This window comes from Balaenoptera borealis (assembly GCF_965194805.1).
Source record: "Balaenoptera borealis genome assembly, chromosome: X".
In the NCBI taxonomy this organism is placed as follows: Eukaryota; Metazoa; Chordata; class Mammalia; order Artiodactyla; family Balaenopteridae; genus Balaenoptera; species Balaenoptera borealis.
The window spans coordinates 39159382-39185235 of NC_138881.1; the positions used below are offsets into that span (position 1 = coordinate 39159382).

The following is a 25854-nucleotide window of genomic DNA, read 5'->3' on the forward strand; positions in this document are numbered from 1 at the left end:
GAGTGAAGTAAGTCAGAAAGAGAAAAACAAATACCATATGCTAACACATATATATGGAATCTAAAAAAAAAAAAAGGTTCTGATGAACCTAGGGGCAGGACAGGAATAAAGACGCAGACGTAGAGAATGGACTTGAGGACGCAGGGAGGGGGAAGGGTAAGCTGGGACGAAGTGAGAGAGTGGCATGGACATATATACACTACCAAATGTAAAATAGATAGCTAGTGGGAAGCAGCCACATAGCACAGGGAGATCAGCTCGGTGCTCTGTGACCACCTAGAGGGGTGGGAGAGGGAGGGTGGGAGGGAGGGAGATGCAAGAGGGAAGAGATATGGGGATATATGTATATGTATAGCTGATTCACTTTGTTATAAAGCAGAAACTAACATAACAATGTAAAGCAATTATACTCCAATAAAGATGTTAAAAAATATATATATATCCTGATAAAAACTGATCTTGGGAGTTGAGAGGTATGAATACTTTGAAATGATGATCTCATTTAAAAAGTAGTTCAAATAGGATTTAATGGACTGTGGAACTATGGTTTTAAATTAATGAGTGTACCTAGTAAAAAGCTTTGCACTGATAAGGAATATGAAAGGTCAACTGAAATATTATAATTGTCTTCATAGTTAAAGCATCTTACTTATTAACATGTCAATTATTTTGACAGCCTTTTTTCGGGGGCGGAGGGGGTGAAAGCAAGGAGCTGTGTCTTTTAGCAGCCTTATGATATCATTATAAACCATTTACCAAGTGCTCACATAGACACCACCCATGATGGATCACACAATCCAAATGCATGCATCATCTGAGCTTCAAGGAAATTTTGACTCAATGCTTTTAAGCCACAATTATATACCTAATACTGGATCTTGATTTGATTTGTCAAAACCCTTGAAAGTCATTACCCAAAAAGAAAAGGCAACAGACATCTGGTCAATCAACTTTATTTTTAATTACCCAAATGTGTACTAACCTTCATATCCAGATACAAGGGAGGATACAAGAGGAAGAAAAGACAAGACTTCTACCCTCAAAAAAATTAAAATGAGCTGAAGACACACGGCCCAAGACAGTAAGACTTAAGGAAATATACTGAGCAGCACAAAACAACTTAGTACAGAGTAAACCCACACAAGGGGACACAATCAGCGACCATGGCAGGGAGTAGAGAGGGTGATTGGGAAATTCATCCTGGGAAATGGGATAAAGCAATGGACCTGTGTTCTAGTCAACAAAATATCAGTGGCTTATTGTGGACCTTGGGCAATGAAGTCCCACCTCTCTTGGCTTCAGTTTGCTCAACTCTAAAATAGCAAGTAAGGACAAGGTGGTGTCTAAGTTCTTCCAGCTGTAACAATACAGCATTCTAAGGACAAATGCAGAGATCTTGGAAGATGTGGACCTTACAGGTAAGAGGAAGGAGAAGCACAAAACCACAGAGGTAGGAAAAAGCTAGTTTTTTGTGCCTGGGCAATGTATACTGTAGGATAGCAAGGACCTTTAACAAGCCTGTTTAACTACTGTAAAGATTCTGAGACCAGTGAACTTGGAAATGGGTGAGACAGAGTGCTAAGCTAGGTACTAGACAATACACAGGGATCAAAATGGAGAAAGAGATATTGTTTTCCTGTGGTCGGAAGTCTGACTTATCGTCATGCTCCCCACTTCACTCTACATTCTTTGTGTCTTCATGGAACTTTGTTACAACTCCTTCCCCAAACCCACACACCAAATAGAAGCAGAAGAGGGTGTGCTTACAGATGCCCTCTCTTTAGACCCGCACAAGTAGCCCCCTTTTGTGGGCCAGGTAGCCAAGAGCAGTTGCTGACAAGATGGTGGTCAATCCAATCAGCCTCAGCAGGCCGGGCACGGAGGGCAAATGTCTCTCCAAGAAGGTGGTGGTAATGGGCTTCGCAGGGACATCCTGGGTTCAGAGGATATTTGGTGTCAGCACAGGGTTTATGCACTTCGCTCCAGAAAGTCTGTATTTCTTTCAGTTCTCTGAACGTGACTCACACTTGCCAACCTCTAGGCCATGAAACACCACATTCCCTTTGCTCAGAACATTCATTCCCCGTTCCCCACCGGGCCCTTTACTTAACTAATTCTGACCACTAACTTCAAGTCTCAGTTTATACCTCACTTCCTTCGGGAGCCTTTCCAGTGTCCCCAAACTAAGATGACTCCCTCTTTTTACATTCTCAGCGTGTCATCTTCATGGCACGTGGGCTTTTTTGTTATCTTCTGTTCTCCCCACCACATGCTGAGCTCTGAAAGCGCTGCTGTACCATTATCCCAGTGGCTGATGCAAAGCAGGTGCACAATAAATATTTGCTGAGTGGATGCATCTGTGGTCCACTCAGTCCTCAATCCCATCTCTGACAGAAGCACTAAGCGAATGACTTTGGAGTGGCCAGGCTACTGTTTTTAACCTTACACTTGACAGACGAATAACTTTGACCTTTTGGACCCTTGTCCTCTATGATGTGTGTACTTCCTTCCAGGCAGGAAAATTTCCTGGGGTTTTATTACAAAATGATAAGTATATTGAAAATGCATTTTTAACCTAAATCTGTTCCATTTCATTCCACTCCTTTGTCCCCAGACAGGGGATACTGACATATCTTCCTTTCATTTCCTCCCCCCGATCACCAGGTTAGAGATTTATTCAACAGACATTTATTGAGTTCTTAATAAGTCTAGAACTCTCTGAGTAATATCTCATCCGACCAAAAAATAATTAATTTTTTCCTAATAATCTGCAAGGCATGTGGCAGCTGCAAATTTATCAAAGTTCTTCTAAATCCCTCACCTCTGCCCTAACCCGTGGCATCTCTTTAAACATTCATGGGTTGAATCACTTAGGGGAAGGTCTGTGAATATATACAAGTGTGTTCTATTCGCAAGTAATTATTTTTAGAGGAAAGAGATTGAAATTCATGATATAAAATATAACCTACCACAGACTCTGGTTCGGGCTGCCAGATTTCATCCTCTGGGATCTTTCCCATGGCATGCAGGATCTGAAAAGAAAGTGCATCTTGGTGAATAACAAAAATGACACCATCTTTCTCCTAATCTGCTCTTTAAATAAAGGACTAACAATGTCTTTTGGGATATCCATTAAAAACACGAGGGCAAAAGCCAGTGTAGTCCACTGAACCTTTGAAAAGATCCAAAAGGTCTTCCATCTGTAGCATAAGAAGGTCCAACCATTAGACTCACCATAAATTTTAATAGCCGTGAACACGCCTTAATAGGGATGAGATCAGAGAAACTGTCGGAAAATATATAAATGAATTCTGAATCCTAGTGTAAACATGTTTGGTTCTATAATATTAGACCTAGGTTATCTCTCAAGTATAGCCATGGTGATCTTTTGCCCCATGGACTCTTTTTACCTTGGACTCATTGTTACTTTTGGGTTAAGGTATTCATTTCACCTGAGACTACTGTTAAAAAGGTGTTTCATTGTCCTTCAGATGGGGGGTTCATGGGGAATTGGCTCCCAGGATCTCAGACATATTTAACCTGTTTGTCAGGCCCATGAGTTGCTTCCTTCCCCACAGCCCGTGACCCCAGGCCTTACCTCTCGGGCTGCTCTCTCCCCGGCCTCCACAGCCCCCTCCATGTAACCACTCCAGTGTGTAGCAGTCTCCGTGCCTGCGAAGTAAATCCTGCCCACGGGCTGGCGTAGAACCCTTGAAAGCAAAGCAAAGAGATAAAAGTGGTCAGTCTCAGAGAGCCAGAGGAGAGCCTTCCCACAAAGACCAAGGCTGGTCCGTTTCCTCAGACTCTAAATGTCAGGAAGTCCATTGGCAATTTTGGAATAATGTTCATGAGTTCCTCCAGTTCTTACACGATCTTTGTCACAGACAAAATGGAATAAAAGCCAAAGTTCACTCCTGCACCAAGAGCTTACAGGTAAAGGGACTGACATCAATGGAGGTAAAATAAGTATTTGCTTCACATATGTAAAGTGAGGGACTGTATATGCCCGGTCATGGATAGCTGGTTCACCAACTTTGAGCGAGGGGACACGTGCCCCCAGTTTCCCACCTGGTCGTTCCACCAATGAACTTGGCAAATCACTTCCTCTCACTGAGCTCTGGCTTCCCCATCTCCTAAGGGGCATGATCCAATAATTTTTAAAACCTTTTCTATTAGTAACATTTAACAAATCTGTGAGTATGACTATGACTCCAAAACCACCATTCCTTGAGCATTTAGCTCTACCAGTGTGAAGAGTTTCACTGCATTAAATTATAACAGTTAACATTTGGGGGGGGGGGCGCCAAACACTCTTCTAAGTGCAGTAATCTTTACCACAACCATATGAGGTCAGTACGATTATAACCCCCATTTTGCAGGTGAGAATATGGAGGTACAGAGGCTGTGGTGGACACTGTGGTGCCCTGCCTAGACCTCCCTTCAAAAATGAAGGACCTTGCTGTTCCTCCCTGCTCTTGGCCCATTCCAGGCCCCCCTCCCCAGTCAACCACTGATCTGCTTTCTGTCTCTATAGATTAGTGTGCATTTTCGAGTATTTTATATAAATGGAATCATACAGTAAAAACAAAAAAACATGAAGGACTTATTCCCAGGTGCTGGAAGTGCTGCAGGAAGATGGCCTTCTGATGTCAGCCCTCTTTGGCAATTGCCTCCACTAAAGAAAATTGCCTGGTTCAAGGTCATGCCTCCTTCCAGCAGCAATTGCATCCAGTGACTGATCATCACAGGGCTATAAAAACCTGACCCCTCGCCCCAACTTGGGACATTTCTGAAGGGCCATCTTAGTCCTAGAGCTCCCTGAAGGGTCAGCTGAGGTCTTCACTGGAACTTCACTGGGAGAAACCCAACTTCTCTGTCTGCCCACTCCTGCTTCCTTCCTCTCCCTTCCACAGATGTTGATGCCTAGGCTCTCCCTAGTACATATCCTATATGCTCATCTTTGCTTCAGAGTCTGCTTTGCTGGGGAATCTAACCAGCAACAAAGACAAAGTAATTTACTCTAGGTCATAGCTAGTAAGTAGCAGAGCCGGTATTTGAATCCAGGTCATCTGACTCCAGAGCCCACAGTCTTAACCACTTGGTTATACATCCTCCCTCTATTGAATTATTTTTTAAATCTTTTTAAAGAACTCCATGGCATAGCTACAATTATCCATTATCCCATTTTACACATGAGGAAACTGAGGCTTAGAGAAATGTGTACTGACTTGCCAAGACCCACTTGCTAGAAAATTGCAGAGCTAGGATTTGAACTAGGTCGACCAGATGTCAAAGTCTCTGTCTTTATGCTATATATTTTTCCTAGTGTATCATCATCATCACTAGTTAACAAAGAGTGCCCATATGCTACACAAAAGGACAGAGTGTCACAGCACTTAGTTTCTACGAGGGGCCGTTTGTTGTTACCCTGACAAAAATACCATAAGGGAAGCGCCATCAACATGTCATTATTCATCCTATTCCAGGTTTCCATTATATTCCAGATAATGGATGTGGATGTCCAGAGCTAACATCCAGGCTCTGTCTTAGTCAACACTGTATACCACTGGGCCTTTTACAGAAAACCAAATAAGCTGGCTTGAATTGGTGGGTTTTCCTTCACCTACCCTTATTGTTGCCATCAAGCAAAAAAAGGGGAGGAGACTAGAAGATACTGTAGAATACTAGAATGCCGATAATAATACATAGCATAATCTGGAATTATTCATAGCCAGCATGGGCTGGACAGCCCAAGCGTATTCAGGAAGGGTTCTCGGCAAGAGAAGGTAATTTTGCTTTTTCCATGTTCATTAAGCAGTGCTGCTTCCACCACGTGGATCACTGTTTTCAAACAGACGGAACCCAAATTGGAAACCTCTGGGAGGCCTGGCCAAATCCTAGAATTAAATATTAGAAGAGAGAATAAAGGCTTAGAGAATTAATCATGCTGACTACTGGAATGTAAAAATGTAAAAACCAAGAATTTATTTCAAACAGGCAAAGATATCTTCCCTCCACTTGTCATGTGGAAATCTTCTTCCTTTGGGGAAAAAGAAAGCCCCAAAACTGGGGAAGAAAAATCCCTGCCATTTCTCGTGCAGGTGAGGGAATAGACACTATAGGATATTTCCATGTATACTTCTTGTGGCTGGGTGGAGTAAAATATTTCCTTATGTGTTTTACCACTTAATCACTAAAGTATTGGGTTGACCAAAAAGTTCATTCGGGTTTTCATAACATCTTACAGAAAAATCCAACCCAATATTTGTCTAAGAAATAAACACACATTTCTTAAAGTAAAAAACCTTAAGAAATGTGAGTTTATTTTTTTACTAGAGTTGTACTGTCAATACTGTCCTCTGTCTTCCATTTGGAAGCAGAACATTTACTGTGTACTTTCTAGGCCATGAAGATAAAATTCCTTGCAGTATCCCAAACGTCATGGACCTGAAAGGTCAAGGGAATCCCTGCGGGCCAGTTGTCCTTGCTTGGATTCAGAGGTACGTCACTAAGATATGCTCTGCCTCAGTTTCTACCCTACAAATTGAAGCTAGTCACATGAAGCCTGAAACATGGCCCTGAGAAGGAATAAAGATGAAGGAGGGTGCTGCCATGTCACCACAAATGCCTGATATGATGGGGTTTATCTTGCTTCTTTCATGTGGTCAGAGTCAGGCTAGTGCAGGTGAGTGCCCTTCCCCCCCCGCCCCACCCCCCACTGACCCCATGGCTCCAAAGGCATTTTCCTGACACTCCTTATGGGATTGAGCATGAAACTAGCTACCCCGTGGTCAGAAATCTAATCACATCACAAAACTGATGGTCTTTCTCTGTTGAGAGGTTAAGTTTTGTATTCCTAAATGTGTTTTATGAAGCAAAGGATCCTATCTGCCTTTCTTACTCTCTATTCTATCCTCAAAATCACCCATAGGGCCCAGCCGTGTAACTTTTCCCCAGACATTCCAAGAACTTGTTAGATGCCTGTAGGAAGCGTTTGCTCATATATGGTTCTGTCTGCCTAGAATACATTCCCCAGTAGCCTTTCTCTGCCTTCTACAATTCTCAGGTGGTATGTGTATTATGAAGCCTTCTCAGCTTTCTCTAGGTAAGACTAGCCCATCCCTCCCTGGGTCCCCATAGCATTTTCATGCCCCTCTATTCTTAGAGTACTTACCATAGTATGTTTGAGTCAATGTTTGATATTCTCTCCTCTCCCCATCCCTACCCTACCTCCTAACACCGTCAGCTCCTTTACAGCAGGGAGGGCTTATCTTGGTACAGGCAAACTTTGTTTTGTTGTGCTTTGCTTTATTGCGCTTCGCAAATATTGCATTTTTTTTTCACGAATTGAAGGTTTGTGGCAACCCTGCCTTGTCAGATGATGCTTAGCATTTCTTAGCAACAAAGTATTTTTAAATTAAGATATGTACATTTTTTTAGACATAATGCTCTTGCACACTCAATAGACTACAGTATAATGTAAACATAACTTTTATACGCACTGGGCAACCAAAAAGAAAATAATTTTGTGTGACTCGCTTTATTGCAGTAGTCTGGAACCGAACTCAAAATATCTTCAAGGTCTGCCTATATATTGAAGTTTTCAGCAGAGTGCTTGGCAAATAGTTGGCACTTGGCCAATAAGTGCTGACTGAAACAATTACTATTGACATATTCTACAATCAGCATATCCAAAAATTAACTTAATGACCAGTAGCTAATCAGGTGGCACCCTCTGAATGATCTCATAGATGGTATTTTGCCATCTTCAGGAAGATGAGGAAAGTGATCACCAAAGCCATTATGTATCCTCTCACAAGCAGGTTTTAATCCTTCTTTGACTGGTTTTCACAAACAGATTGATTAGCCATTTACATTTACTAACACCCTTTTTTTGTTGCATACTCAGCCTTACTCATTACTCTACATTTCCTATTTTGTTTAGATTGAGCTCTTGGCATTAAATGATTGCTTCGTTTAGTATTACTTTCATGGTCATAATAATTACTACTACATTATTAATTCATACCTTGTTGTTGTCATCAAATACAATAAACTAAACACCAATGAGTCATACTTGGCTGCACAACACTGTAAATGCTAGAAACCATTGAATTATGCACTTCGAATGGGTGAATTGTATGGTATGTGAATTATATCTCAATGAAGATGTTAAAAATAACTTATGCTCTTATTAACATACTGATTCTTGTCTACTGTATGCCATCTTGTGCTTTCTCATACACCTGCTAAGGAAAGTGAGGTCCAGAGAGGAGAAGTGACCTGTCCAGGATGAAAAAGTTGGTTATTGGTAGAATCAGGGGGTGGAACCCAAGTCCCTTTACCCCCAGTCTAGAACACGATTTGCTTTTATAATGCTGTACCCATGTTGGCACTTATACAGTGCCCACTGAGGAAGTTCCACCGAGCCCTAAACTCACTATAAAGACACTTCTTCTGACAATATAAGTGAACCCTCTATCTAAATTCCTGTTCTTATGCTGCCACCTTCTTTGGTTCTATTGATTGGGATTGCTCCTTCAGAGGAATTAAGAGTCAAGGGCACCACCACGATGCAGAATTATAATGACTTCATTAGTGAGATTCACAAGATCCAAAGGAAATTGGGGATTTGGGGATTTTTTTTTCAGCATTTACAAGGAACAGGGGAGAAGAGCTACACGAACCTTCTTAGAGTTATGGACTCAGATTCAGGGAATTTCAGTTAGAACTGAGCCCACTTTTACTCTACCTTCCATATTGAGTCATGATCCCAGGGGGGAAGTAGGTCGTGTAGCAGCCCCCGGAGTACTGCTCCTCGCACCAGTTCTTCTCTTCATAGTGCACCGGCTGCAAGGCAGAGTGACAAAAACTCAAAGGAGACTCAAAGGAAGCAATCTAGTCTCGAATCAATCAAACACAGTCCAGTAGACTTCATATTGGAGAATCAGTAATTGTCTGAAATAGAGCCTTATTATGCCGATGTTTTTAGAGATAGGACTTTGGGCAGGTAAATGTCCTTGGTAATAGACTTCTAAGAAATTCTGACTTAGAAAGTTTTCTCACTTGGTTCATTCATGTCCCAGGTACTGTTCATAAGCTGCAATTGTCTAGCTCTATGTTTAAATTGGCCTTACGTATTAAGACGTTTTTAGTGCCTAATGGTTTCAAGACAAGTTTAAAAAGCGATTTATGCTTACTGGAGTAAGGAGGATGAAGAAAGTAGAAAAGCATGCCTGTTAAGGAAAAAGAATGACCAGATTCATGTTCTTCATGCAAGTCAACTTTGTTAAGAGAAGCTAGAACAGACGAATTAATGTTTTCATGGGACGTAGGCACTTCTGTTGATGGCGATGCAGGCAACTATCGGTCTGAAAAATATGTTTTTGCCATGAACAGGCAAAACATTAGCTGAGATTTTGCAAAGTTCAAGCTCTTTATTACAATAGCTAAACATAAGTGTTATCATTAGGTATTATTTTGAAAAGATAAATCAACATGGCAAGTCTTAAGAGAAAAATGTGAGCATAAAGATAGATTTGGAAAAGATGTTTTGTTTTAAAAATTTGCAGTCACACATGGGACTTCGGATAGTCATTTGTAACGAATCCTATCTACAAAGCACGAGGCCCTGTCTGAGGGGTGTAAGTTGCTCTGATGCCTCAGGCCCGGCCCTCTTCCCTCTCTGCATCTGAGGGTAACAACCATCTCGCGGGCATCCTTCTCTGGCTGTCTCCAGCCAGCCGATCAGATTTCATCTTTCACCTTTCCTTGCTCCCAGGACAGACACCAAAGCAAGTGCCCATCTCTATGCCAAGAGCAAACAACAGCAGGACCAACTCGTTTTTTTATTTTTCTTTTTTTGGCCGCGACTTGTGGCTTGTGGGATCTTAGTTCCCCTACCAGGGATTGAACCCGGTCCCTCAGCAGTGAGAGCTCGGAGTCCTAACCACTGGACGGCCAGGAATTCCCAGGACCAACTCATTTTTATCACCAGCAATTAATCACCCACATTCTTCTTAGGAAAAGAGACTTTCCCATATTAAAAATGATCAACTTTTTGGGAACTTGAGCACAACTGCTTTCCCCTCCCACTGGGGTTGCCTGGACAACCATCTCACAGGTTGTTGGAGAATCCTCAGTTCTGCACTGCCTCAGCCTGAGGGTGTCTCAGAACATAACTTCAAAAAAGCTTGAGTATCTACCAGGGAGAAATATCTTGAACCGAATATTTAAACAGAAAGACCAGTCAACTTTAGCAGCTGTGGTAGGATTAATTTTTAATGTGTATATACTTTGGGTCTTGCTACCTCACTCATATTACACTTGTGCCCAGAGGCTATGCTTATATTTAAACTTGTTAAATGGTATATGAAAGCAAAAAATGAAACAAAACACATTCTTCATTATTATTATGTTTCTCTCCAAACCAATCAATTCATCATTCTTGTTCATTTACTGAGGAGGAATCCCCCAAACCTTCAAGAGCATGTGTTTCACCTGTAACAAGTAACTCTTGCTTTAAAAGGATGAACAAAAATGACAAATTCAAAAGCCACAACAACTTGACTAGGAGGAAGCAAGCCACTGCAAAGCTGAGCAAAGTAAGTGTTTGGGGGATAAGATGAAGCCATGTAGCTGTTCAACTAGGTCATGGCGTGCACTGCAGAGATTTGGATTTAAGAGGCTTAACAAGTTAAACATTCTTAGCCCCTTTATTAGATCTTTCTCATGCTTTAACTGCTCATTTGGACATCCTTTTCCATTGTCTTCAAGTGCTGCACGGATAACTGGATTTAATAATAGCTTTCAAAAGGTGATGTAATCCGTGTCAAAACATTAAAACCCAGCAGTCTGGTGAATGGAATGAGAATGTCGGTTCATTGTTTTAAATATTGATGAAGGAGGTCGTTATGGCTACTGGTTATGGGCACTTTGGGCCCTTTGACTCTCACCAAATGCCCCTACCGCATTGCCTCCCTACCCATCCCATCCCACCTTTAACCACCCAGTGGGGAAGGGAACTACTTTGAATTTGAAGATCACAGCTTCCTCAGGCTACCTGCCAAGATGTCTAGGAAACTCAGCTGACAGGGCTCACCTTGAGCCAATCAGCATGTCTTCCCTGCTACAGGAAGAGCTCTGAACTCAGGGACAAGGGTAGCACCACCTAAAACACATCAGTGTTGCAGGGTCCCTAAGCTGCCACTAGCACAGCCAGGGCCCATACTCTCTGGGACAACTCATAAGTTTACCAACTCTGGTGCAGACTCCTCTGAGGATAGATCAGGGAAAACATGAGCTCTAGAGCCCTACTTGCACAAGCCCATCCCTGCTAGCCCCCTGACAACAAAGCAAGATCTCTCTCCCTTAGGGAAGGGTTGGGAAGCCTTACGTGCAAAGCTTCTTGTGAGCCCAGAACTTTTGCATAGAGGTCACAAAGTTTCTTCAACCTATGGGAAGAGAGGGGGAAAAATAAGTGAAAATGAAGAAGGAAGAAAAAGTCAAAGATGTACCTATGATTCCCATCATTCAAAAAGATTCTGAGCTATTGCTTCCACTTGACATTTCATTTCAATTTTTCAAAACAAGGCACCTTGTTCTAGTTCCAATATCTTAAATCTGGGAGGACTGAGACTTGATTCTTGCTCACCTTCCTTTCTCTCCCCATCCCACTAAGAGGAAATGGGCAAAGTGGAGCAGGAAAAGCTTCGAATTCTGCTTCTGCCTCTTCCATGCTATGAGGTCTTGAGCAGGTTACTTAAACTCTCTGACCTTTAGTTTTATCAACAAACTCACCTGATTTTTTTCACTAATGATGGTAAAACAATGTGGTCTCAGGACCAGCAACAGCGGCTGCATCACCCGGGAACTTGTTAGAAATGCAAATTCTCAGACCTCATCCCAGACCTTCTAACTCAGAAATAGCAGTGGTGGCAACTCTGTTTTCACAAACCTTCCAGGTGATTATGTTTGAGAACCACTGATATAGAGCATATAAAGTTCCCAGCTCAATAACTGGTACATACGTAATAAATGCTCAATAAATGGTAGCTCTTAAGAAATTTAGTCTTATGGGGGAATTGGATGTAAGCCAAAAGTTATAATTAGTCAGTTAAGGTATGAGATTAGACTTATTTCCATTCTGATTTTTATAGAATAGTATTGTTAAAGGGGATCTTACAGGTGATTTAGAGTTAGGCCAATGATTTCAAAAGTATTATTATTATTATTTTTTTATTTTTTATTTTTTTTAAAGTGTATTTTTTTTAAATTATTTATTTACTTTTGGCTGCATTGGGTCTTTGTTGCTGTGCGCAGGCTTCTCATTGCGGTGGCTTCTCTTGTTGTGGAGCACGAGCTCTAGGCGCACGGGCTTCAGTAGTTGCGGCACGCGTGCTTCAGTAGTTGCGGCGCGCGGGCTTCAGTAGTTGTGGCTCACGGGCTTAGTTGCTCCGCGGCATGTGGGATCTTCCCGGACCAGGGCTCAAACCCGTGCCCCCTGCTTTGGCAGGCGGATTCTTAACCACTGCACCACCAGGGAAATCCCTATTATTATTTTAAACCCAGGAGCTCTTTCTACAAACAAAAGTATATGAAAATGCCTAATTTCCCCGCCCTTCTTCCCTCTCTTCCAACCCTCCTTCCTTCTTTCTCCCCCTCCACCATCTCTCTCTCTCTCTCTCTCTCTCTCTCTCTCTCTCATTTTTTTCCTTCTTTGTTTCTTTCTAATTTGTTTTTACATAAATGGACTAGTTTGGCACAGGCAGAGGAACAGTCAGACAGAGTAAAGAAAGTTAAATTCAGGAATAGAATCAAATACATAAGGGAATTTAGAATCATAAAGGTGGGTATTCTAAACCCATGACAAAAAGATTATTCAATAAAATGGCACTGGGACAAATGGCTACCCATGAAAGAAACAAAGTTGGACTCCTATGTGACTTCTTAGACAAAATATATTTCAGAAGGATCAAAGATTTACACATAATAGATGAAACCAGAAAAGTAATGGAAAATGGGTAATTTAAAACCTAACCTTGGAATGGGAAAGTCTTTTCTATGCATGATAGACCATTTGGAAGCAATGATTTTAAAAACTGATCAACCTAACTTTATAAAAAGTTAAACTTTTATTATAGCATAAAATGGATAAGCCATAAATATGATCAAAAGACAAATTGGGAAAAGATCCGTCCCAGGCACTGTTCTAGGCACTGGAGATCCAGCAGTGAACCCACCAGACAAAACTTCCTACCTTCGTGGATGTTAATATTCTAGTGGGGACATTTTTTTAGTGAGTGGGTCAGTCAGACTTCCATAGCCCTGGCCAAGCACAGTGATGGCGATAGTCATAAAGCAGCATGCTAACAGTGGGGGGGAGGGTGCAGGGTTGTGAGGGTTAGGAAGGTGCCATAACGTAATTCAGGGGCTCTTAGTTGGTAAATATGTTATCAGTGGTGGTGTGGGAATAAATAATTGGTAGTGGTGAATACTAATCGCTGAAAGAAATTGCCACCTCCAGAGAAACTAGTCCTTCTGCACCTATAATCTGTAATAGTTATGCATCATTCATGCAGGATATACTGCAGACTGCCCTGCAATGCGGTCATTTGTCTACCTGGTTATCTCCTCCCCAAGTACAATTTCAGCTCCTGGGCTATATCCATTTTTGTATCCTCCATAGCTCCTTGCATGGTATCTTATGTACAATAAACTCAATAAATATTATTTCGAATGCTTGGTTCTTCAGTTATCAGCATTGTGCCTTTATACAAGACCCTCATAATGAACATAACAGACATGTTGTGTTGGGAATACACATAGTATTAAGCAGTCTTTAAGTTTAAAAGTTAAGCAAAGTTGAAAGTGGGTAGAAAGAAGAAAAGAAGGAGGAAAGAAAGGGAGATGGAGTACAGAGGGGGGCATGAAGGGAGAGAGGGGCAGAGGAAATAAGGGAGGAGTGAGGGAGGGAGAGAGAGAGGGAGGGAAGAAAGAAGAGGTACTTTTTTTCCCCTACCTTTCCTCTTTGGTAAGACGGGTCAGTTTTCTGGCTTTGTGGGCAAGAATAAATCTAAAACATACAAACAAGAAAAAGGAAGGGAAATCAATGGCTGCTTTCATCCTGGCCTCATTTCTATAGCTACACATGTGCCTAGTGTACAGGTTAAAAGTGAACCAGAAGAAACAAATCATACACTATATAGTTTTATGTTCCATGTTTTAACTATTTCCCAGTTACATTCCTGACACTAAAAGGCACCTTCTAGTTTTAGGGATTCAAGAGACTCAAAACAGATGACTGGCCATAATTTTTGCCTGGGATAATACCATGACTGACCCATCTCCCCCTGCAAGGCTGATGTTCAATAGGAATATGCCCTGGGTCTCAAAGGTCTATCTAAGATGTGTCTGAGACTTTCCATTTTCATCCAGCCCTTTCTCTTTGGTTCTGTCTTCAAGATGGTATCTCCCTAGTGCCCAGCCTTTTAGAATCAGCCTCCATTTCTAGCCCTACGATTGCCTTCAACTTACCGACTAGCTTTGATCTCCCTGTTTTGACCCTTGGCTCTCTGAAATAAACTCATACAGATCCTAAGACCCATCTCAATTTTGGCTGCTCCAGGTAACCACCACCCATGACACCCCCATCTGTGCTGCTCTTCCCTGCCAAGCTGAGAACTGGGCTGGTCTTGGCTCCTCTCTAGTGGCACCTGGAAAATCTCAGCATCCCATGTAAATACCATGGATGCCTACACAGCCTCCACAAGAAGCCCTCTTAGTGAAACACCCTAAGTCAAATCTTCCTATCATGTTTTCACAAAAGATAGGTTACCAGAATATATCAACCCCCAGTGTTAAACATGAAGCAGAAAACTAGTATAACAAATTTTCAAATGTTATTGGTATTCTAATTCCTTTCTAAATATTAATTTGTTTGGAGACATTATTTTTTAAAAAGGAATAAGATTTTTCCTACTGCTGAATTTGGAGAAGAGTGACGCTGGGAAAAAAATTATTGAACAAAGTTTGGGGCACATTTATTAACAGTATAGGAATACGTTGTCAACATGGGAGATCATCACACCACCATAAGCATGCCTTACCCTATTATGGCGGCATAGCTGCCATCAGGTTTGGTATCATCCAACGTGTAGGCAACTGGAGCTTCCTCTCCTTCGATAATCATGCTTCCACAGTAATCTTGGAGAAGAGCAAAATGGAAAAAGGCATTCATCACCCTATCAAGCTACCCTTAGCAGTTACAATGAAGCACACATTTTTCAACTTGAGAAGCCCAAAGGCTGAAAATAAGATATTATACCCTAAATATACAAAGTCAAACCAAGCTGATGTCAAAAGGAAGGCTAAGGAGCCAACATTTGGTGAAAAACTCAAACGGTAAGCCCCTCTCTGCAAAGAAGCAACGTGACATTATGAATTAATCCAGGCCAACATTTAATGAAATCTTGTCTTCCTTGCTGTAAATACGTGTGCCCCTCTTTCCTCTTTCACAGGAAATCAGATAAAACCAAAGATGTGTTAAAGAAACGCTAGTCTATTACTGTAAAAGAGAAGGGACTGAACATTCACCTTTTACGAGGAGCCACTTATTCAATGCTAACTAGTTCTTGATTATCTAGAGACAGGGCAGAGAGGACACAGATGACTAAGATGCACAGAGTCCCTCCACTTTTCCACCCTCCTCCTTAAAAGGGAGGGGATGTATGTATACACGTAGCTGATTCACTTTGTTGTACAGCAGAAACTAACACACCATTGTAAAGCAACTATACTCCAATAAAAATAAATAAATAAAAAGAAAAAAGATATCTTTGCTGGATATCGAAAAAATAATAATAAAATAAAACGCACAGAGTCCCAAACCCTCATTGCAAACAGGACCTCCGGAACAACTTGGAAAACAATTTCAGCTCATTCTGCACAGAAGTGCTTCTCTCGTTCCCCTCCTGAACAAAATATATGTAATTTCAACAAAAGAATACAACAGAGCAATGGTGAAAATGTCAGGGCAGAATCTGAAATGTTATAATAAGATCCTACTACAGTGTACCACTCCTCCTGCCCCATCATTTACTTGCAAATTGAGGTTGTTCGAACAAAATTATGGTGGAAGACCTGGGAACTAATGTTGTATAGAAAATCCAATGAGTGGGTTTCAAAATTTGGAAAAAAGAACAGAGAAATAACTTGGAGGGTATGCACTGTCCCGACCTGTGTGGGAGCAGACACACCTGTAGGCTTTTTGACCTGCACTTGCTTCTCTCTCTCTCTCTCCCCACGACTCTCCCCACTTTGCATCCATGAGAATCAATGTCCTAGTCAGCCACTGGATTGAGAGGGACTTGCATGCCCCTCAGGTGTACTGGGGCTAAGAAAAACATTGAGAAAAACTGAAATAGGGGGAGGAGAAATGCTTAAAGTTTGTCAAAGAATTTAAGAAGATTTAAGAATATAACAGAAATAGTTAAGGAATCACCTTGTTATAAGAAGACAAGAAAGAGGACAGGATGTAATAAGAGAAAAGAGCAAGGGCACACGGGTCACTTGGGGTTCTGCTGGACCGGACAGAGGGATCATGCAGGACACCAGGCTGGCTGGGGTGGAGGCCCTGCTTTCTGGGTGGAGGGGCTCCTTGGACACGTCCTTCACAGCACAAAGTTGGCCTCTGCACCATGCATGTGCACTGGGCAGAAGTGAAGGAACAAGGGGGCAGAGGGAAGAGTCCTGTTCATGCCAGAACAAACCATGTGGCATCAGTAGCAGTTCTATCATTTGTAGGTAGAAAGCTCAGGAGCTCTGCCCATGCACATGGGACTTCCAGTTAGCTTGGTTCAGCCTCACTCTTAAAAAGGAAGGGCCATTCAAGGACATCTAGACATTGAACAAAATTCTTTAACAAAAGAAGCAAAGACAAAAGCAGAAACAAACTAACAAACAAAAAGGAACTCTCAGGAAAAAAAGACAAAGAGTAGAAGAAATTTCCCCCAAAGTGGCAAGTAACATTCTCAAGGAGAAAAGAGAAGATATTGTACCTATGGGAGGTAACAAAGAGGACTATTCAGAATAAAATAATTCAGAAGAAGCTTTTTGAGTGTGAAGTGTGGAAGGAGGAGTTCTGAAAAGACCATCAAATTCATCTGGAAGAATAACTGACATTTACCAAGGACAAAATTACAGGAAAAATAATGAAGAGAGAATATCCTACCAGATATCAAACATATTATAAAGCCACGGGGATTAAGATAGTACAGTGCTGCCAAAGGATTAGAGAATATAAATCTGTGTTCTCCAAAGTGGGGTGTGCACACCTAGATTGCACATCTGGGTAGTGGAGAAAGATATTAGAAATTCTTATTTTTCAATTCCAGGTTTTCAAAAATGACTACTCTTGTATATTTTATAATAAAAACAATACACTTTTTTCCAGTGGTCCATGTACATAATTTAGGAATAAATATATTCAGTGGTAGCTGATGTTTAATTTTTTATATATAGGGCTATAAAAAATATTTGGAACCCAGTGACAAAAATCAGTGGAAAAGAATTGTTGGTCCAGAAAAGCCGAATGTAGATATATTTCATAGGAGAATGAAACCATCATAAAAAAATTTTTAAAAACTGGTACACTGGGAGAAAATATTTGCAACACATACAGAAAAAAAATGAATAAGCACAGGATAAATAGATAATTTACAAAATGATTTCACACAGCCCTGAAGCCTTATTAATGATGAAACTTACAAATTATAGATAAATGGGACATTTTCCCCTACTGATTGGCAGAAAGTTAAAAATATTATTAGCTGGTCTACCCAAGTCAATTGACTTCGTAACTGCACTTTTACAAATTTATCAAAAGGAAGTGCTCCTATTCAAATCTTCAGAGCAATATGAAGGAGGCTGTTTATTGTAGCATAGCGTATAATAGCAAAAACTTGGAAGCAATTGAAATGCCTATCATCAGCATACCTATTGGGTACATTTTGATAGAGCCATACAATGAAATCCTGTTTATTCAGCTGTTGAAATGAGGTAGATTTAAATGCACTGATGTGGAGAAATGTCTGTGGCATACCATTAAGAGGAAAGAGCAAATTTCAGTATAATGTGTATTATGTTTTTTTAAAAAAATGGTTTGGGGAAAGTATATAACATTTATTTAAAATTATATTTGCATATAAATGTTATGCATATTCTTTAATACACATTTAAAGTATACATACATTTCAATATATAGGTACAATATATTGAAAATATTACCTGTGCCTACAATAAATCTCTAAGGATAAACAACTTACATTTTTAACAGTGGTTCCCTAAGGGGAGGGGCAATTGGAGAGGGACATTTTTCATACACTTTTATTTTTTGAAAGTTTTATCGTGAATAAGTTCACTTCTGTAATTTTTTTTTTAAAAGCAGGTACTGCTTCTGTTATTTTAAACTTCAGGTGAAATCATTTAGATTTAAGGGAAAATAGAAATGGTGCAGATGAGCAAAAGCGAGGGATACTGAAAGACATAAGGCTTTGGCAAGAGCCTGCTCTCTCCAGGTAAGTGGGGATGGGAGGCAAAGCTAAGGTGGCTGTGATGCACCCCCCCCGCCCCTACAGGGACCCCGGGCGGGCAGGGTGCTGACGGTGAGGGAGGCTGAGCTTAGGATTTGGTGGGAGACCAGCAAAGAAGAGGGGGCCCCTCCTTGTAAACTCACAAAGATATTACACACTTAAGAAACTGGAAAGCATTTCCTGGGACAATCATTCTACAAGCCAGCAAGAACTGGCTAGGGCTACCTGTATCAAAAGGCAAAAAGTTACCTTGTCTTTAATAGTCCAAACCACGCTGCACTTATAAAACAAACAAACAGTAATCTTGACTGATTGATTGATTGCTGAGTGCCTCATATGTGCCAGTCACTGTGCTAGGCTGTTTGGGGCTGCAAAAATCACCCCCTTTGAATCTGGTTAACTCATATTCCCTGTGCTTTTTTTTTTTTTTTTTCCCTGTGCTTTTGTATTACTCATTAATCACAGTGCCTTTAGGGATGGCGTTGAAAGTCTGACGCAAAGCAAAGACCTTCTTACAAGAGTTAACTTCCTCAGATTTCATTCCCTTATAGAATCCTTCAAAATATTGTTATTGAATTGCTTATCGATGTAACAGGAACGATATTGGATGTGAGTCTTGGAGCCCTCCCCTGTGTTTCTATAATAGGCTAGGTAACACCAACAGTGAACTCAATACATTGTAATGCAATTATCAGTTTACAAGACTGGCTTCCTCCCAAGTCTGGATTTTCTGGGCAAGGAAACATGCCTTTGAATTCCCAATGCCTAGCACAGCGCCTGTCGTACAATAGGTGCTCAGTAGTGGTTGGCTGAGGAAACACATTCAATTTCTCAAAAGAAACTGAAAATGCTTTGAAGAGGCTCTCATGTCTACAGTCATTTTTTAAAGTGTAACTCAAGGCTCATTACCAATAAGGACCGAGTCGGACCCAGCCTCTTCTTGAGGATGAAGAACTTGGGTCTTCTTTTTTTTTTTTAATTTATTTTATTGAAGTGTAGTTGATTTACAATGTTGGGTTAATTTCTGCCATACAGCACAGTGATTCAGTTATACATATATATCTATTCTTTTTCATATTCTTTTCCATTATGGTCTGTCACGGAATACTGAATATAGTTCCCTGTGCTATACAGTAGGACCTTGTTGTTTACTCATTCTATGTATAATAGTTTGCATCTTGGGTTTTCTTTTTGGTACTAGTACCTAACAATGAACTTGCCTGGCACACTGCAGACCTAAGATAAAAGTCTGCAGACAGGAATGGAAAGCTAGAGATTCTCTCCATAAATAAAGGCATTCTGAGTCATTAAGAGAAAAAAAAAAATCTCCATTCCACGGTCCTAAACCTTATCCACTTGCCAGCAACCAGCTGTCTAAAACGGGTGGCCTGGACCACGAGAGGAAGCAGCTTAGCACCAGCAAGCTCTCCATGGTGGGTCACTGCACCGTCCTTTGTGAAAGATAGATTACTTGTTCAACTGATGCACCAATCCAATAATAGTCCTAAACAGAATTTCCTGCAAAGGGGGAGAATCAGGAGGCTGCAATGTGGTGGAAAGGGGTAGATACAGGAAGAGCTGCCCTAAGGTAAGAATATGAAACTTTTCCCCCTTTGCCTCCAGCACATCCTTCCTCTCCCTTCTGCAATCTAGCTCCTCATTTCAGTCCATCCTTCCCTTTGCCCTCAGTCCCAGGTACGGACGGTTCTTACGTGGAGTCCTCTTGGAAGAAAAGGAGCTGTGATGAGAGTCGATGTGATAAGACTCTAGCATTGTGCTGTCCAATACAGTAGCCATGCGTGGCTTTTTTACATTGGAATTTAAAGCTATTAAAATGAAATAGCCATGTGTGGCTTTTTATATTTGACTTTAAAGCAATTAAAATGAAATAAAATTGAAAAATTCAGGTCCTCAGTCTCACTAGCTACATTTCAAGTGTTTGATACCCACACACGTGGCTAGTGGCTGCTGTCCTGGACAGAGCCGCTCTGGAACATTTCCATCGTTGCAGAATCTAGTACTTTAGTGGGCATCCCTGTAATGTTCTATCCAGTAGAGCCACACACTTATTGAATATATATGAATGCATAAATGAATTTAATTTCATATAGTAGAATCTTGACACTAGTGAGAAATTGCCTGGAAATTTTCAGAATCCCCACCGTTGTGAACGGCTCTATAAACTCATACTTTAAAAACCTGTAGCAGAAAATGTTAATAACCTATTTTCACAAGATTTTGTGAAAGGATTAGTAAACTTTATACTGAATCATGAAAAGAGTTGATCATATTCTAAGGGAACTTAATTGCATGAGTGTGTGCCAATGTACTTTACTCGATGGAACTGACCTTAGAAACTGCATGAACGTTTTACGTCCGAATTCTAAGAAAAACAGTTACACACAAATGCTGACTTTGCACCAAGTTTCTTGGACCTTTTAAGCAAAGAAAAGTACTCACCCTTATTCCTCCAGAAGGGCTCTTTATAATAAACTATGCACTTGATGACTGAACCCAAAGGCACACGAGTGATCAGCTGGTTTCTCATCATTGGCAGAGGGGGATTGAAATGAATCTTCATGCCCAGAACAGGAGGAATAGCGCTAACCACATACTTAGCCTGGAAGAAAAACGGCATGGTTAAACATTGCTGGTGGGTTGTTTTTGCTCTTTTTCTAATGTTTCTCCCTCATTTACCCTCGTCCCCCACTCAATCTCTCCTTAAAAGAGAAACTAGAAGAATCAAACTTGTTAGAATCAAAATGAGCTCTTGTTGTTCCCTAGCTCAAAACCTCCAATGACTTCCCATCACACTTGGAGTCAAAGCTAAGTTCCTTACAGTCACTTTCAAGGTCATACATGAAAGGAACCCCTGTCACATCTCTGATCTCATCTTCTGTTACTCTTCCCCTCAATCCTCTTAATTCCACCATTTTGACTACCTTGCTGTTACTTCAACATGCCAGGCTTGCTCTTACCTCAGGGCCTTTGCACTGGCTGTTTCAGTCTACCTGAAAAACTATTCCCCAGAGAGCCACCTGGCTCAATCCCTCATCTCCTTGGGTTCTGTGCTCAAACATCACCTTCTGAGTGAGGTCTTCCTTGATGACCTTATTTAAAATTGCATGACCAATCGTCCCACCTCACCTTCTGGCACACCCTCTCCCCCTTCCCTGCTTGGTTTTTTCCACAGTACTCATTACTATTTGGCACAGTCTATATTTTAACTATATATCTGATTACAACTTTTCTCCTTTACTAGAATGTAAGCCACATGAAGGCAGACAATTTTATCTGTTTTGTTCACTGCTATGTTCCCAACTCCTAGAATAATGCCTGGCACATAGGAGGCACTTGATATTTATCAAATAAATATTTTCTTTGATTTTCTAATTATGTAGGAGCCCAATACAGAGGGTTGATAATACGTGTTTTGTAAATCTCCCCCCTCACCCCCAAACATTATGGTTCTGTTCTCCTTTCTTTCAGATAGAGGTAGCTTTTTCGCTTTTGGCAAAGGCATTGTCTACGAAGTCTAGAATATTCTTGGCTTCATTTAAGCTCTGGTTTTCTATGGGACTCTGGTCTCTTCTCCCTGGTTTAAGGCTCTTGGTTACCTCGTACACCTCGTGGTTTAGGGTCTCCACAAGGACGTTTTCTCCTGTCTGGTCAACGTGGATCACAGGCCTCTCCAGCTTCACTCGGTCCCCAAGGAGGTCCATTATCCGCTCACTCACTTGACCAGATCCACCCACAAATTTCCTCTCCTGGAAAGAAAAAAGGACCCAAGACGTGGGTAGGAAATATAGGAATGGATATAAATTGCTAAGTTGCTAGTTTTCCTCACATATCTTTACTGTGTGAGGTATACAATTTCACGCGGCCGTTGTGGGTAGTGTCTTTCACCATTGTTTTCTAACCAATGATTGCTGGCTTTCAACAAAATTACAGGTTTTCGAGCCTTCCAGGCTATGTTCTGATGGCCTCCCAGGCTCCAAACTCAGCTGGACATCCTCAGCCTGACTCCCATGTCCCACCTGCTTGGCCGAGACCCCTGCCCTGTGTCCTACCTGCATCCTTTGGTTGAGTTGCTGGGCCACCACTTGCCTGAGCACACCTAGGCCTGTTTCCTGTCTCCTTGTTACTCAGTCTCAGAATCTTGCTGGCCCACCCATCCCCAGGCCAGCTTACTCCCTGTTGCAGTCTGTCTGTCTCACCCTGGGTCAGGTACCTGCTGTTTCTGTGGCCACTGAGGCCATTTCACCTCACTGCACCCACCTGCAAAAGCTTCCAAATGTTCTGCGTGATTGCGCACACAGTTGCGCTGACTGTCTTCTCCTAAATTTTCAGTTCAGTTAATTTTTAAAAAGACTATTTCAAATAGGTCTAGGAAGAAGGTCACGGAGGAGGGGATAAGAGAAGAGAGGGGGAGAAGGAGAAGAAAGGGTGATGAGGCAGAGGAGGGGGCAGGAAGAGGAAGGGAAGGAAAGGAAAATGACTGTCGAGGAGATTATCTAAGAACTCTAATCCATTTCCTACTGTGCCCAGCATAGCGCATTATACAAGGCTGGGGCTCAGGAAATAGGCACTGAATGAATGAATGAATGAATGAATTCCATGTGGTGCGTGTGTTTTAAACTGAAAATACGTTTCTGACTTTTTTTGTTCAGCTTTCCAAGAAGTACTCAAGTTATGTTCATCAGCTGGTCTCTTACAAACTTATCAAATAATCATCGGATGTATATCCAAATGGAAAGTTGCAAAAGTACATAAAAAAGGAGACAAGCCTAATTTTAAAATGACATTGGCCACTGGGTTGTCACCCTGGGTACCTAACAACAGACTGTCCCTTTCCAAAGTCACTTTGAGCTGCTATGATTAAGCTCTAAAAGCCACAAGCCTGCCTCCTGCTCCAACCTTTCATGATTGAAGGATGATGCCAATCTTTCATTTAGGCAGTGGTGGTTTTCTGTTTGAACGGTCGGGGTATGAATGGGTACCTGCCCTCCATTGGTTGTTGACATGATCCTGGCACTGCCCCCACACTGCTTCACATACCACAGGAACCAGAGAGCGGAGACCTCATGGGTCTCTGCGGTGACACACAGGTTCACAAAGAGAGTAGCAAGCTGCTTCGAAGACCTGCTCAGGAAGAAACAAGAGCAAAGCTGGCAAATGCAGGGGAGCATCTTCTTCAGTCTCTGGAAATTATTCAAGCAGTAAACTTACTTGGCTAAGTGGAGCACAATTTAGCAAGTTGCAGAAAATTGTCACTAGAATCTAATATTACAAAACATGACATCAGAGATTTGGGGAATAGGAGACATATTTTCCCCTTAATCAAAAGACCTAGCTCAGAATCAGCGTGTATTCCATATGCTATGCTGTCATCACTTGCTACTCTCCTAGGCATCCCCATCTCAGTAAAAGGCATCACCATTCACCCACTTGCTAAGGCCAACACTCCAGAAATCAACCTTAATTTCTCTCTTTCCATCACTCTCCCACCATCCAATCCATCAGGAAGTCCTGTTGTCTCTCACCACATCACTCCACCTTCATTACCACCAAATTGGCATCATCTCTTGCCGGGATGATTAGAATTATTTCCTCCAGACTGGTCTCTCTCGTTCCACTTGTCCTCACTGAATATCTATTTACCACACTTGAAGCCAAAAGCTTTTTATTGCCCTCCCCTCCGTGGTGCTCTTTCTATAGTGTAAATCAAGTCATGTCATTCCCTCGCTTAAAACTTTCCAGTGGCATCCTATCAAAACCAGAATAAGATTCAGATCTTTTACCATGGCCTCCAAAGTCCTAAGTGATCCAGCCCATGCTTACCTTTCCTATCTCATCCTGTACCTTCTCTACTTATTCTAATGTCCCCTCAGAAAGACGAACTCTTATACGTCTATAAAAATGGGCACCAGCTTCTATATTCCCAGCACCCTGGCATTCTCTATCATTTTACCATAGTGTGGTAGCTTTAAAACTATTTTCACTGTCTTAAATTAACTTAATTATTGGTTTATTATTTTTTATTGCTGTCTCCCCCACTAGAATATCAATCAGTGAAACAGGGATCTTAACTTTCTTGCTCACCATCGTGTCCTCTTTAATAAAATAGTGACTGGCACATAGTAAGCACTTAATAAATTACTTGTTAGATGACTGAATGAATACATGGTTGATGAGAAATGTCAATTAAACATTACTTTTCTTTTCTTTATTTTGGCCATGCCACACAGCTTGCAGGATCTCAGTTCCCCAACCGGATTAAACCCGGGCCACGGCAGTGAAAGCCTGTAATCCTAACCACTAGGCCACCAGGAAACTCCCTAAACATTATTTTTAAATGATCCATAATGCTCAAAGGATATGCTAGGTGCTGTACCAAGTAAAGAATTAGTCACAGTTACCTATTCAGTTATTTTACTGTCTAATGGAAGACCAGCTCAAAGAATGGATGAGGGGAAAAAGTGATTAACAGAGTATAGATAGACAAACTTTTGCTTGAGGTTGGCAGGTAAATGATGAGAGGTTATGTCCTATCTGGAGCCACACCAGAAAGTGAATGATCTCCTGCAATTCCAACAGCTCAGTGAAATCTAACAGATCCTAAAATTCACCAGTAGTAATGTGTACTCTGGGATATCTTTAATTAGGACCAATCCCGCTTTTGACTTTGACATAAAGTTTGCATGCTGTTAATCTGGTTATACCTGAGGCAGAATTTTCCACCTGATAGTGCTGACAATGGGTGGAATAAATAATACTGTCTTCCATTTATTGAACTCTTTCACACTCCATGGTTTTTAAAACCCATTGTCTTATCGATTTGTCACAAAAATGACAGTCATTATTTTTCCCCAGTTCACAAACCCAAACACTGAGTCTCAGGGAAGTTAATAATATGTAGTGCACAGCTCACTAAATGGTACAACTGCAAACCACGTCATACCTGATTCAAACTTCATGCTTTTAATACCTCAAAATGCTTTAAAATTAGTCAGTCAACAACCTTGAAGGGACAAATATTGACCAAGGGACACCTCTCTACCCTAGTGTACCTTGACTCTGGAAGTTTGTAGAATCACACCTAACACACATACCAGTTACATGTAGCACTTTTGTGACAGTCCCCATCATTAAGCCTGCAAATAGTGTAATATATATGTTGAAGTGACTTCAAATTAGTTTTGCAAGATTCCTCATGATAACTGAAGGGATGGAAATTGCTGACTCATGCTTTCTTTGCAGAGGC

General features: G+C 41.3%; 1 protein-coding gene across 1 annotated transcript in view; it reads right to left on the bottom strand.

Annotated features, from left to right (window-relative positions):
- Positions 1-937: 937 nt before the first annotated feature.
- MAOB (monoamine oxidase B) overlaps positions 938-25854 on the bottom strand; it is a 105573-nt gene continuing 80656 nt past the window's right edge. The window contains exons 6-15 of the mRNA XM_082378193.1: positions 23591-23732; positions 22208-22357; positions 21051-21210; positions 15108-15204; positions 14021-14074; positions 11396-11453; positions 8753-8850; positions 3599-3710; positions 2970-3032; positions 938-1933 (exon numbers count right to left, since the gene is read on the bottom strand). Of these exons, the coding sequence (XP_082234319.1) occupies positions 1781-1933; positions 2970-3032; positions 3599-3710; positions 8753-8850; positions 11396-11453; positions 14021-14074; positions 15108-15204; positions 21051-21210; positions 22208-22357; positions 23591-23732 (1087 nt within the window). The 3' untranslated portion in view covers positions 938-1780. The remainder of the gene's footprint in view (positions 1934-2969; positions 3033-3598; positions 3711-8752; positions 8851-11395; positions 11454-14020; positions 14075-15107; positions 15205-21050; positions 21211-22207; positions 22358-23590; positions 23733-25854) is intronic.